Below are 13,139 nucleotides of genomic sequence, written 5' to 3' on the forward strand. Positions count from 1 at the left end.
ATGCCCCTCCATGGCTGCAAGGGCACAGCCAGCCCTCTCACCACAGGCTGCAGGGAAACCTCTGCTCTGGGCACCCCCCCCACCTTTCTGCACTGACCTGGGTATCTGCATTGCTATCTCTCTCACATCCAGCTGCTCTCTGCTGCAGGTTTTCTTTGTTTTCTCCTCTTGCATCCGTTAATCACAGGGGCACTAATTCGCTTGGCCTTGGCCAGAGGTGAGTCTGACTTAAAACTGGGGAAGCCTCTAGCAACTTCTTACAGTTGCCACCCCTGTAGTCCCTCCCCCACTACCAAATCCCACCAAACAAACCCAATTACAGTGTCACTGACAAACTTGCTGAGGGTCCACTCAATCCCGTTGTCCGTGTCACTGAAGGTGTTGAACAGTGCTGGTCCCAACACCGACCCCTGAGGAACACCGCTTGTCACTGTTCGCCACTGAGACATCGAGCCATTGACCACCACTCTCTGAGTGCGACCTTGTGAGAACAAGGTCCAGCATGTCCCGCCTCCCCTTTGGCTCCTCTGTCACTTGGAGAAGGAAGTTGTCATCGATGCATTGCAGGAACTTCCTGGATTCATTATGCCTTGCTGTGCTGTCCCTCCAATAGATACTGGGGTGGTTGAAGTTCCCCATGAGGACCAGGGCTTGTGAGCGTTAGGCTGCTCGTATCTGTTTATAGTGGGCCTCATCCACTCAGTCTTCCTGGTTGGCTGGCCTGTAGCAGACCCCCAGTGTATTGTCGTCTGTCCCTGCCCGTCCTTTAATCCTGACCCACAAGCTCTTGGTCAGCTGCTCATCCATCCTCAGGCACAGCTCCATGCACTCCAGATGGCCATTGGCATAGAGGGCGACACTCTGTCCTCATCTCACCTGCCTGTCCTCCCTAAAGAGCCTGTATCACTCTATTCTGACACTCCAGTCGTAGGAGGCACCCCACCACATCTCCGATCATGGCCCTACAGCCTTGTGCACGTCTCTAACTTCTGTTTATTCCGCGTGCTCCGTACATTTACGCAGAGGCATTTGAGTTGGGCCCCCCCATGCAGCTGACTCACTGGCTGGAATTCAACCAGTTGAGAAACGTCTCTGCCGTACTCTGTTACAGTCGTTAAAAGCAGCTAATTAAAAATGCTTCCGTCGGAAGACCACTGATGCATCTGCCTCATCTAGGCAGCCCAGCCACAGGCTCATTTCCAATTCATTTTGCTTACGTTTCAGAGCACAAGTTACTTAAAGCTTTGAAGGTTGCACGGTCTTTGCTATAACTGGTACTAAGTCCTGAGATTTTAAAATATAATAATGGATTGAGAGCTGTGTTTGGAATAGACAGTTCTGTATAGCTGTGTACTAGAAGATTTCCATAGATTGCAAGTATTTTCCCAGTGATGCTATCATTATTTTTATATAAACATTATTGCATGGTGGCAATGATAATGTATTGGTGGCATCCCGATGATTAACAGTTGACTCGGTGTGTTGTGCTATTCTTGCTAGACAGAACCATACATCAACAATAGTTCAACAGGCTGGATTATGTTGTAGACTGTGCTCAGAAGAAGCCTGAGGCAAGTTAGCACACAGTCTCTAGCTGTCTCCTTTTTTTCCACTACCCATGAACACATGCATTTCTCCTAGCAAGCATACATGTTGGACATGGCAAACATACATGTTGTCTCAATATATGAAGATTATCCAGAAATTCTGTCCCTTCCAAGGACCTCTTCTTGTGCTGAGTGGTATTTTTCACTTGTCTGCCCAAACTCTCCCATGAATCAGCCATGGCTTTTTGAGCCCTTGTGTTCACTGTGGCTATTTTAAAATATCTGATGTCCTCCCATATTCTGATAGTTGATTTTTCCCAAGTAGGTGCTGATGCTCTGACAGAGAGGAGAGCCATTACCAGTGTAGATGTATCTGTCATTGCCACATAACCTCTCTGTATCTCACCCTGTAGCAGCACTTGTCTGCCTGTGTCGCTTGTGTTTTAAAGAACAGATGCTTCACTGCCTTTCACGGCATGTATAAATTTCCTAAGACCCCAGATGCTATTCTCAAACTGCCTAAGAATAATAAACCTCTTTCCTCAGCGCAGGGTCTTACACTTGCAGTCTAGCCCTCTAGTTTGCTGAGCCATTGTGCAGGCATAAATCTGGGGCATGGCTCTGTCTGAAATAAGGTATGCTAATTATTTATAACATCACATAGCAACCACTCCACATCCTTAACTAGTATTTCATGAGCCAATCAGAGTATTTCTTTTATCCCTTGTTAAGCCTTAGCATCAGCTCAGGAGAAAATCATTTTAGCAGATTTAACACCATTTAAATACTACTTCAGTTGTATTTTTCATTATTTTATTTTGTTGAAAAAGTTTGTAATGATAATGTAGGTCTTATTTGTGGCTTTTGTTATTTGTTAGGTTTTTAAGAAAGCAGGAAGGCTCCTGCTGCACGTTCTCCCATTATTCTAACTTAGAATTAAACAATGAGATGTTTGTACAGCCCTCCTTTATAATGTATTGACCGTGGTTTAAATCCCGTACATTAAAATTTAAATCTTTGAAATCCAGCATAAGGAGCTAAGAAGGTAACCCCTGTCCCTGTGCTTGGCAGCCAGACCCTCTTGTCTCTATGAACCTGACTGAAGAAAACATGCAGCCTTAGTCTGTACTGCCTTTAGTAAGTTGTTGTTGTTTGTTTTCCCTCAGTTTTGCCCATGTGCTTATTAAAACCATTTTAAGGTGTTCAAAATTTCAGTGTAGAAAAATATGTGTGCTGCTTTTGAAATGAAGTTTTCTGAAAGCTGCCCAATTCCCGTCTCTCCTCTTTGTAACAGTTCACTCTTTAAATATGTGAAATGTGTATGTAGCACTTAAAATAAGTGTCTTACACTAACTGAGTTCACTCTAGGTCAGCGTCTTTGTGAGCAGCAAACAAGACATAATCTTCTGTCTGGAAGCTCAGTGAATGGCATAGTAGACTCTCTTGAGATGCAGAAAATGTACATGTCTGATGATTCAGTGTCCAGACAGTTTCTGCTTTTGAATTATTAAATCACTACATAATCTTAAGTAGCACCACTGCTGTCATGAAATATTTTACGTGCTAGTGTCTAACCGCTGGAATTTTTCCTCTTGTTCCTATTTAACAGAGGAAGAGAGACCATATCAGACTTCTGAATGCAGTGGGATAGGTTATGTACAGACATGATGTGGGCAGGTTGCTGTGAAAAGTCTTGGGAAAATCAGGAAATCTGTGTTTAAAATAGTGACAGTGGGAAGCAGAGTAGTGTCATTGCTCCTGTCCACCAAACAGGGAAGCCTAATTCCAGTTTGGGTCCCTTTTGCTTGGGTAAGTACCTGAAAAAGCCCGTAGCTAGCATTAGCTGGCACTGCTGAGCTCCGAAGATCTCAGCTGCCATCGTCACTGCTGGCTTCCGGAACCCCAGGGATGTACTGTGTGCTGGGAGTGGTAAAAGTGATAGTCTCTGTCTCCAGAGAGAAGGCCGACACAATTAATTCACAGCATCATTGACTGCCCAGGCACGCTAGTTTTTTTTTACTTGGTGCTTATCTGCACATTCTCTATTCACAGAACTTAGTCAGTTCCTGTAACTACTGTGCATCCAGTGTTTGGAGACTCATTTACCCAACACATCCTAGTCATTACGGCTTCCTGGGCGAAAACCAGATACTCTTATTTTTACCATGTACTTGCAGTGCATTTTTGCCTGAGTTAGTGTAAAACATCCTAAGATCCATTTCAGTCACTTCCCTTCATTTTTCTGTAAACTCCCAGGAGAATGTTTTCCTACTGTTTCAAAAATATCGGAACAAAAATAAACAAGATGTTAAAAGAGGTCTGTAAGTAAAATAAGGCTGAAGAACCAAGTTCTCGCAGACAAAGGTAGGTACGTGTTGAGGTGTTTACGTGTAAGCTCCTGGAAAATGCAGGGGATCGGTCAGGTTGTTTATGTAGAGGCAGGAGCAAGTGCATCTCAGCCGGAGCCAGATCGGACCCTGCAGTGTGTTTTCAGCATGGGATGGGGAAGCACGTGAGCTTGAGTTTGGGGTCATCCACGTCTTGTGGTGATGCAAGGCATAATGTAGAAGGTGTGGTGTTACCCAAGCAGGTGTCGCAGCTTCACGGCAGGAGAGGTTAGATGATGGCTGCTGGTCATTATGGGAGTTGAAGTCACTCTTTGCTTTACTGAAAGCTTGTGTGGGGGGCAGCCTCCTCTCCAACTGCCATTGCCTTACAGTCCGGAGGAAGCTCAGCATAGTATTTACTTCAGTCCAGAGAGGTTCAGGGCTCCAGGCTAGGAAGTAGTCCTTTCTTCCCCCAGCTCTCTGAATTTCAGCTTTTCTCATCTGCTGCTGTTTCTGGCATGTTTGCTCATCCTGCATTTCTGGGGGGTCTTTGTTACTATCTCTAGGATTATCATATAAATGGTGGCTACCCACATGAAAAGGGGAGAAAACATATGTTCCTGATTCTCCATTTCATTTGTGTGTTCTTTTCAGTATTCAGTCTCATTTATTCTCTCAAATTATATCCTTTCTTTACCTCTTTTACTTCCTGTGTCTGGATCGGCCCCGACATTTCGGCTCTGTGGACTGTGCATGAAATGTATTAGTGACCCCATGTACTTCTCCCTGGCACCTTCTCTGTTGTAACTGCTTTCACTCACGTGTCCATGTCATCCCTGACACTTTGCTGTTTCCACTGTAAGATTTTCAGTTACAGATAGTACTGGATGGCAGCAGTACGGTCCTGTCTCTAAATTCAAACAGCATTCAAAGCCAGACATAAGAATGCTTACTGTGTTGCCTGCAACCCAGTAGTAAGGAAGAGGGTGAGTTAAGTAATTAGTACAACTTCTCTGTTTCTTGCTGCTAACGGGAACGTTGGTCATAGTGGCAGAGCCCTTGCTGTCATCCTCATCTTTGCTGACACAAGATCAGTGAGCTTGCAGGCTCCATCCAGCCTTTGACATGTGGGAGAAGAGTTGGTGACCAGACACTGTGTGCCACTGAAGATACTGTGTTTGTGGCAGGTACACCTGGTTGAGATTTTGCCACAAAGTATCTTTATTAAAAGCTTATACTTTGTTGAAATGTTTTTGCATGCATGATTTCCTTGGAATTTCTGTTCTTGAAGACAGTAGGAGTTTGACTTGACAAGGCGCCGAGCCCCCTGATGTAAGTTGGCCTGGCGATGAGTAGGGGTGTTGACTAGATGACGTCACGAGGTCCCTTCCAACCAAAGTTGCTCTCTGATTCTGTTTTTGTGTTCTAAGTTGGTTTTGTTGAAAAGAAAATTTAAGACTCTGAGTAAAGAATATTAACTTTTTTTAGTTTAAAATAGACCATCCAAACTTTTGAAAAAAATGTCTCTGGTTCTAAAGATGTAAACGAGGTCAGTACCCAGCACTAAATTAAAATTGAAATGCACTGTAGGTCAACAAGACGTATTGATTGAAGATAGCTTTTTCCACTGAAAATTTTGAAGGATTTTTTTCTTATTCAGCATAAACTTTTTTTTTTTTTAAAACTAGCTAATGAATTAAATCTCGTTTCTCGTTTCCTAGATGGAACTTATTCCTATGCACAGCATGCTAACTCAGTATTTTATCTAATAAAGCGTTGAAGACTTGGTCCTGCATCACTGAACCCAGCAGGAGTACCGATAGGGGGAAGGAACAGCTCATAATGCCAAGTCTACCACGTGGCTAACGTGGCACTGATGTAGGGTTGTCATACTTGTCCCTCTCTCAGTAGGTGAATAGGCACTGAGGTAGTGTCCTTCACACTTCACATGAAAGGCAGGGAAATCTGAGAAGCAAATTTTTAGGACCTAAATCTGTAACTTCCAGCATAGTGGAAAAGTCTGTTTGGGTAAGATAAACTGTATCATTCAAGGTGTGTCTTTTTTTTTTGGAGCAGCTGATGTAGTTGAAATACATTTTAATGGGAGATCAAGTCAGTTCAATCAAGTTTGTGATAAAGGGGCCGTTTGCAGGAATGTTGTTTTTTCTGTGTAGTGTTCTGGGGAAAAACAATGTAGGCATCCAAAGTAACAAAGAACCACTCTTTTCTACATGGCTGGGCATTATAATAAATAGTTCTGGTGAATTGGGATATAAATATTTAGCTGGAAGAAGAATAAAAGTGAAATGTTTCCCCTGACACCCTTTGATTTCCAGTGATTCCATCTTATAGCTTTAGGTCACCTGCACGATGGAAGTGACCCAAAGTTCTCTCCTTTTTTTTAACACTCCATTAATGGCCTCTTTTCTATTTAATTAATAATTGATATGTCTAGAGTGTAGAGGATAAGTGGAAAAACAAACAGACAAGAGAATGCCTAACAAAATGCTTTACTGGAGTTGTTTGTTCAGCATATTCCAGCTTTTACATAGGAAAAACCCCAGCTTTTCATTGGGGAGGGGGGAGCCAGAGGGTCTTGCACAGTTTTATGCGCTCCCTGATATGTGTTTGCTGTCATTTCTAGGAGTTCCAACACCCAGTCCAGAAATCCTTCGACACACCTTGAATATGCTTGTACGGGAAAGGAAAATATACCCAACTCCGGATGGTTATTTCATTGTAACCCCGCAGACTTACTTTATAACACCATCTCTCATAAGAACTAACAGTAAATGGTACCATTTGGATGAGAGGATACCTGACAGGTCTCAGTGTACCTCTCCGCAACAAGGAACTATAACTCCCTCCACCTCGGGATGCGTCAGGGACCGAACACTACCCAAAAACCACTGCGACTCCTGCCATTGTTGCAGAGAAGACATGCACAGCATGCATGCATCTACCCTACAGAGGAAATCAGCAAAAGACTGTAAAGACTCATACTGTCCTCCTTCGTTATGTCAGGTCCCACCTACTGAGAAAAGTAAAAGTACTGTCAATTTTTCCTACAAAGCAGAGACACTCACAAAGCCGAAGGATGTAGAAAAGCAGTCTAAGAAATTTGGACTCAAATTATTCCGATTAAGTTTTAAGAAGGACAAGGCAAAACAGTTGGCAAATTTCTCTGCCCAGTTTCCTCCAGAGGAGTGGCCGCTAAGGGACGAGGACACCCCTACCACTATACCTAGAGAGGTAGAAATGGAGATTATCAGGCGCATTAACCCAGACTTGACTGTGGAAAATGTCATGAGGCACACTGCACTAATGAAGAAACTTGAAGAAGAAAAAGCTCAGCGAAGCAAAGCAGGATCTTCAGCTCACCACAGTGGACGAAGTAAAAAGAGCAGGAATCACAGAAAGTCTCATGGGAAATCGAGGTCACACAGCAAGACTCGGGTGTCCAAGGGAGACCCATCAGATGGCTCTCACTTGGATATACCTGCTGAAAGGGAGTATGAGTTCTACGATCCCTTGACTCGATCCCCACGGGAAGGGTGTTTCATAATAGAGCACAAGGGAGATAATTTCATAATGCATAGCAATCCTAACATGATTGAATCTCACTTTCCCATGACGCCAGAGTGGGACGTGTCTGGTGAGCTGGCCAAAAGAAGAACTGAAATGCCTTTCCCTGAACCTTCCAGGGGAAGCTCTCACTCCAAAGTCCATCGGAGCCACAGCCATACGCAGGATAGAAGATCAAGGAATGAGCGCTCCAGTAAGGCTAAAGAAAGGTCTAGATCCATGGATAACTCCAAGGGACCTCTGGGCTCAGCTACTTTGGGCACACCTGAAGACATAGGTGAAGGCTGTAGCCCGGATGACCAAACAACTAGCCAAACGTACATTGACGATAGTACCTTAAGGCCATCTCAGTCGCTCAGTCACCAAAGGGCTCTGATTTCATCTGCAAGCTACAAAGAGACTTGCATCCCTGAAATAGCCAGCGGCAGTGTAGAAACCCCCAGTTCCTGTAGCCTGTTGGAGCAAAGCAAGCCTACGGAGAATTTGCCATCGTATAGCGAGCTCAACTCCTGCACAACAAAATCAGCAGTCGACGACTATTTCCAGTGCAACACGTCCAGCGAGACTGTGCTTACTGCTCCGTCCCCACTGGGAAAGAATAAAGAGGATCACGACACACTGCCAGGGACCGATGGGCTCAAGAAAATGACTCCCGCAGAAAGACAGTCTCAGCATATTGCTAGGGAGCCTGGGGTGCACAAAGAGGAATCCCCGAAGGGCCCAAGCGGCTCAGCGGTTGCTGGCCAAACTCCAGAAGTGATGGCCAACGGGCGGCTGGTTCAACACCATAGCGCTGAATCAAGCAGCCTTGATAAAAGGAAAGAAATATTTAGCAAGGATACGCTCTTCAAACCTCTGCACAACACGCTTTCTGTGAATAGTTACCATAAGTCTAGCACCCTGCTAAAGCCCCATCAGAAGACCCCCTCTGACACTTTGCCAGTCCGATGTGAGAAACTTGAGCAAGCGATAGTAACCTCAGTCACGCAGGTCATGCCCGTTTCACAGAGACAGCAAGAGACAGCTGGCAACCAGGAGGCCTCCTTCGACTACTACAACGTGTCCGATGACGATGACTCGGAGGAAGGAACCAACAAAAACCCCGAGGAAGAAAAGAACAGGGATGATGTCGGTACGATGCAGTGGCTCCTAGAGAGAGAAAAGGAGAGGGATCTGCAGCGAAAGTTTGAGAAGAATCTTACTCTTCTCACGCCGAAGGAAACGGACAACGGCAACAACCAGAGAGCCACCCACTCGGCCCGCCTGGACAGCATGGACAGCAGCAGCATTACTGTGGACAGCGGGTTCAACTCTCCACGGTAGGACTGTCACATTCATTGCAGCTTTACAGACGAGAAGGTTCTGGGTTTAGTTATATGTGTGTGTGTGATACTGGTAACAGAACGTAGGGCCACATTCAACAATTTCACGCGTTTGCAGACTGTTTTCTACAGCTCTGGGATCTGCTATTCGGATGTGCGGGTTTCCCACCATATCAGAAGTGTCCAGTGACCTTTGCAGCACTGACTCTGTATTAGTTTCTTTTCTGTTTGCTGAAAACCTCCCTGTATCCTTTTTTTTTCTGTATTAAATTTGTGTTGGCATTTAGAATAGAAGGTATGAGCTCCTGCATACTCCCCCCCTTCCCTTTCCCACTAAGATACCGTCGACAAGACCAGTGGGAGGACTAGACGTGGCTAGGTGGCACAGTCTTTGTCCCTCAGAAAAAAAACAAACCCAAACATCAGGATTGTTTTGGGTAAGAAGGTTGTTTTGTTTTGTTTTGTTTTCTTCCACAATTTTGGAAGTGCATCCATCACCATTCCAAACTGGTGAGACTGGAGCAGCTGCTCCCCACAAACAGCTGAAAGTGCCCAGGCTGTTTGAACTTCAGAGGTGAGCCAGCACTGCCTCAGCAGAGAGGGGTGACTTGCCCAAGGTACTGGGGAAAGGAGTCCAGATGTGTGCATGTGGTGGTGCTGGTTAGTCATTTCCCTTCCAGGGGTCTCGGACATTGTGGAAGTCTCAGTGTGCTGGGAACCTTAAAGGCATAGGGAGGAGAGAGTTGGTGGTGTGTTCAGTGCCCTGAAGATTTCACAAGCTCATTTCCAGGTTAAGAATCCTTCATATGACCCTTCTTCCTTCTCTCTCTGGCCTCTGAGAGTCCTAGGTCCCTGCTGGAACAGAGCTTCCTTAGTTTTGTTTGCCCTGGATAGCAACCCTTCAGAGTTCAGAACAATGATTCTTAAGAACACAGAAATATTTACGGTGGTAGTTCTCTCATAGCATCTTACTTAGGCTTCAATTATTTATTGCCTGTGTTTAAAAATAAAACCTCTGAGAATGGATTTGCATTAGGTGAAAAAAAATGGCTTTGGGTTTTTTTTATCGGTGTTTTTTTTTGTTGTGTTGAGTGTGCCTCCCCCCTCCCCGCCCCAGTAAAAGGTGTTCTTACTCCTCAAAATTACATCTTTTTTAGTCTCTAGCAAAGGCTCTCAGAAAGGCATGTGAAGGATTTCCTGCTTCTACACAGGACATTTCATTTCCAGTTGAAGTCATGTCACTCTGGAATAAATTCCTTTGGATTTGAGGTCTACTCCCCCTTGATGTTAATGACAAGGCAGCAATTACTGGGCCTGTTAGAGCATGCAGCAATCAAACTAGAGCAGGCTTTTAACATCTCTCTAGTTTTACTGAGTTAAAAAAAAAGAAAAATAATTTGAGTAAATTAAAAATTACCTTTTCTTAAAAAGAAAAGAAGGGTTTGAATGTGTCCCTGTTATTGATAGTTCCGCAGATGCTTGGCATCCTTCTCACATACAGCTGTTGTTTGAGGCTGTTTGCACTGGTCTTCTTTTAGCTGAAGTGCTGTACGTGCAGCCAGGTTTTGAGGGGGAGTATATGGTGGTGTTTGCTTCTTGCCCGGCCTGACTCACTCCGCAGACTGCATTTCACCTCCGGAATAGGATGTCAGCTGGATAAAAATCAGTTCATAGACTGCTATCTTGCTAGCTGAATATCAGTCTGGTTAATGCAACGGTGCACATCTCCTTCCCTGATTATTTACACAAAAGCTAGAATTTCTGTTGATTAATCTTCAGTTTGGCTAGCAAGAGAACGCAACATGGTGAGCACACTGGATTTCGTGCTGCTCTACCACTTTGTTTAGATCAAAAGGGAAACAGATAAGCAGCTTTTAACAATGATTATGTTCCACACATCCCTTTCTTTTTATTTTACTTTCTGCTTATTCATTGTTTGGCATCACTACATAAAGCAAGCTTAAAAAAAAAAAGGGTGGGGGAAGCAACATTCTGTAGAGTTTTGTAAGACCAGCATATAGTCTGCATATTCCAAAGGCTTTTTGATGAGCTTTGGATCGAGATGATTAAATTAGGTGATTTTGCTGAGGTTTGGTCACTCCTTGCTAGAAGTCTATAAAAATAAATTGAGCTGAGGGTGAATTCGGCCCGTTGGCTGTAATTACCATGCTGTTACTATTTTCCTACCTTGTAACAAAAATTGTGCTCCACAGCCCTTTTCCAGGAAATAGCAAAAAAGCCATCCAGCATCTGCCTGTCAAGATCATAGAATCACAGAATGGTTTGGGGTGGAAGGGACCTTAAAGACCATCCAGTTCCAACCCCCCTGCCATGGGCAGGGACACCTTCCACTAGACCAGGTTGCTCCAAGCCTCATCCAGCCTGGCCTTGGACACTTCCAGGGAGGGGGCATCCACAGCTTCTCTGGGCAACCTGTGCCAGTGCCTCCCCCCCCTCTCCGGGAAGAACTTCCTGATATCCAATCTAAACCTCCCCACTTTCAATTTAAACCTGTTACCCCTTGTCCTGTCACTAGATTCACCTAGATCTGACAGTGTCCGTAGGCAGATGCCTAGGGCAGAGCGTCAGAACAGGACGGGTAGTCACGTTCCTCGGGTGTCTCTGCTACCCTCTGCTGCCCATGTAACTCGTCTTCCCGAGGTGTGGTGGTATCTTTCCATTTACACTGAACTGTGCAGTGTTGCTCGGGGGATCAAAATTACAGGTCCTGCTCTGCAAAAGAACATTTCTGCAAAAGATATTTCTTAAGTGTGACAAACTGGAGGAAAAAAAAGGGCATTTAAAAACAAAACAGGATGTAGTTGAAGAGATTTGCACTGGTCATTTGACTTCAGAAGTATTTTGTGTGCGAAATTGGTGAACACACCACCACCGGGAAAACAGGCTCACGGTGTTTTGTTCATTGCTTTCGTGCAGGTTGTATATGTTAGCTGTCAATATTAATTTTATTCCTTTATTTTTAGAGCTTGTGTAATACTGCTGCTCTTTTGTCACCTAAAGGAAGAGCTAATTTTAGCATTACTCTGCATGCAAAATTCTCACTGCAGTCTTTGTGTATACGTGTTGTAACAGTCTGTTTGGACTATCAGAACTGAAAATGTTTGAAGATCTGGAATTGGTGGTCCCTTAAAGAATGATACAGCACTGAATGGTCTCTGAAAAACAAAGGCTGCATCTATTTTCATTAAAAAGCAGAGGGAGAGGAATCAAAACGTGAGCAACAGAAGCGCACCTTGCATCACTGCAGCTCGCAGAGATCTCTTGCTGTGTGCGTCACCCGTCAGAGCTGTTTGGAACTACTGACAAGAAGGTGATAATTGGCAGATGATCAGAACCATTTTGATCAATTTAAAAGATCTGCAGGAGTTTCCCTGAAAGCATCATTGATTTTTCCAGATCCAGTCAGTTTAAAACGATTTAAACCTGCCCTACAACTAAACAAGGTGTTTCTTCCTTCCCCTGTGCCATGCACTGACACATTTCTCCCCTGCCACATCCTAAAGCTGTGCATTCCTACTCTTCCCCTGATGCTAGCACTAATCTTTTTTTTTTTTTCTTTTTTTTTTTCTTCTCAGGGCTAGTATTTAACTGAGAGCGGTCCCTGATCTGGCTGGCTGCAAGGCTCAGCATCAGGGAAGCAGCAGGAGCATGTGGCAGGGTCAGGTCCACACAAGGCAGGCAAGAGCTTCCCCTTTCAGTAGCAGGTAAATTTAGGTTGACTTTAAACTGACTGCGCTGTCCTTAGTATCTCTGTTTCTAGTGCTTATTTAACAAACCCATTCAGTCCTCTAAATACACTCTGTAAACATCTCCATAGCAAGTGATGATGTCATTTTACAGAGACGTAGGGATGTAGGTGAAGACCAGGTGTAGGTACCACATGGCTGTTTGAAAACCGAATCTCTCTGCACAGAAACACACCATTGGTGATCAAATATTATTAAGAGCAGAAAGAGAACACAGAGTAGTAGTGGTAAAAGTACCCCTAGCATATTTTGGCTGAGGTTTTTCAAAGCTGTAGAATGAAATATGGGCTTCTCTGGGTTCATAGTTAGATGGCTCATTAAAAGGCTTCATCTTTAAAAGTGCTAATTGTCCTGTCCTGTCCCGTTGGTAAACGGTATGTTAGAACTAGAGGAATGTTGTCCATTTCATGAATGGAATGGCAGCACTAGTTGTTGCTCAGGGCACGATCACAGGCCAGGCAGTTAAGATTTCTCAGTGTCTTCTAAGTTGCAGTTGTCTGGGCTGCAAGGCAGAATCACAGAATGGTTTGGGTTGGAAGGGACCTTAAAGACCATCCAGTTCCAACCCCCCTGCCATGGGCAGGGACACCT

The 13,139-nt window shown here is 44.4% G+C and overlaps 1 protein-coding gene across 1 annotated transcript in view; it reads left to right on the forward strand.

The window, feature by feature from the left end:
• The window catches only part of STOX2 (storkhead box 2), a 24,135-nt gene that overhangs the window by 9,285 nt on the left and 1,711 nt on the right, over nt 1-13,139 (forward strand). The window contains exon 4 of the mRNA XM_010148056.1: nt 6,519-8,778. Within this exon, the coding sequence (XP_010146358.1) occupies nt 6,519-8,778 (2,260 nt within the window). The remainder of the gene's footprint in view (nt 1-6,518; nt 8,779-13,139) is intronic.

This window comes from Eurypyga helias, unplaced genomic scaffold (assembly GCF_000690775.1).
Source record: "Eurypyga helias isolate BGI_N326 unplaced genomic scaffold, ASM69077v1 scaffold7073, whole genome shotgun sequence".
Lineage (NCBI taxonomy): Eukaryota > Metazoa > Chordata > Aves > Eurypygiformes > Eurypygidae > Eurypyga > Eurypyga helias.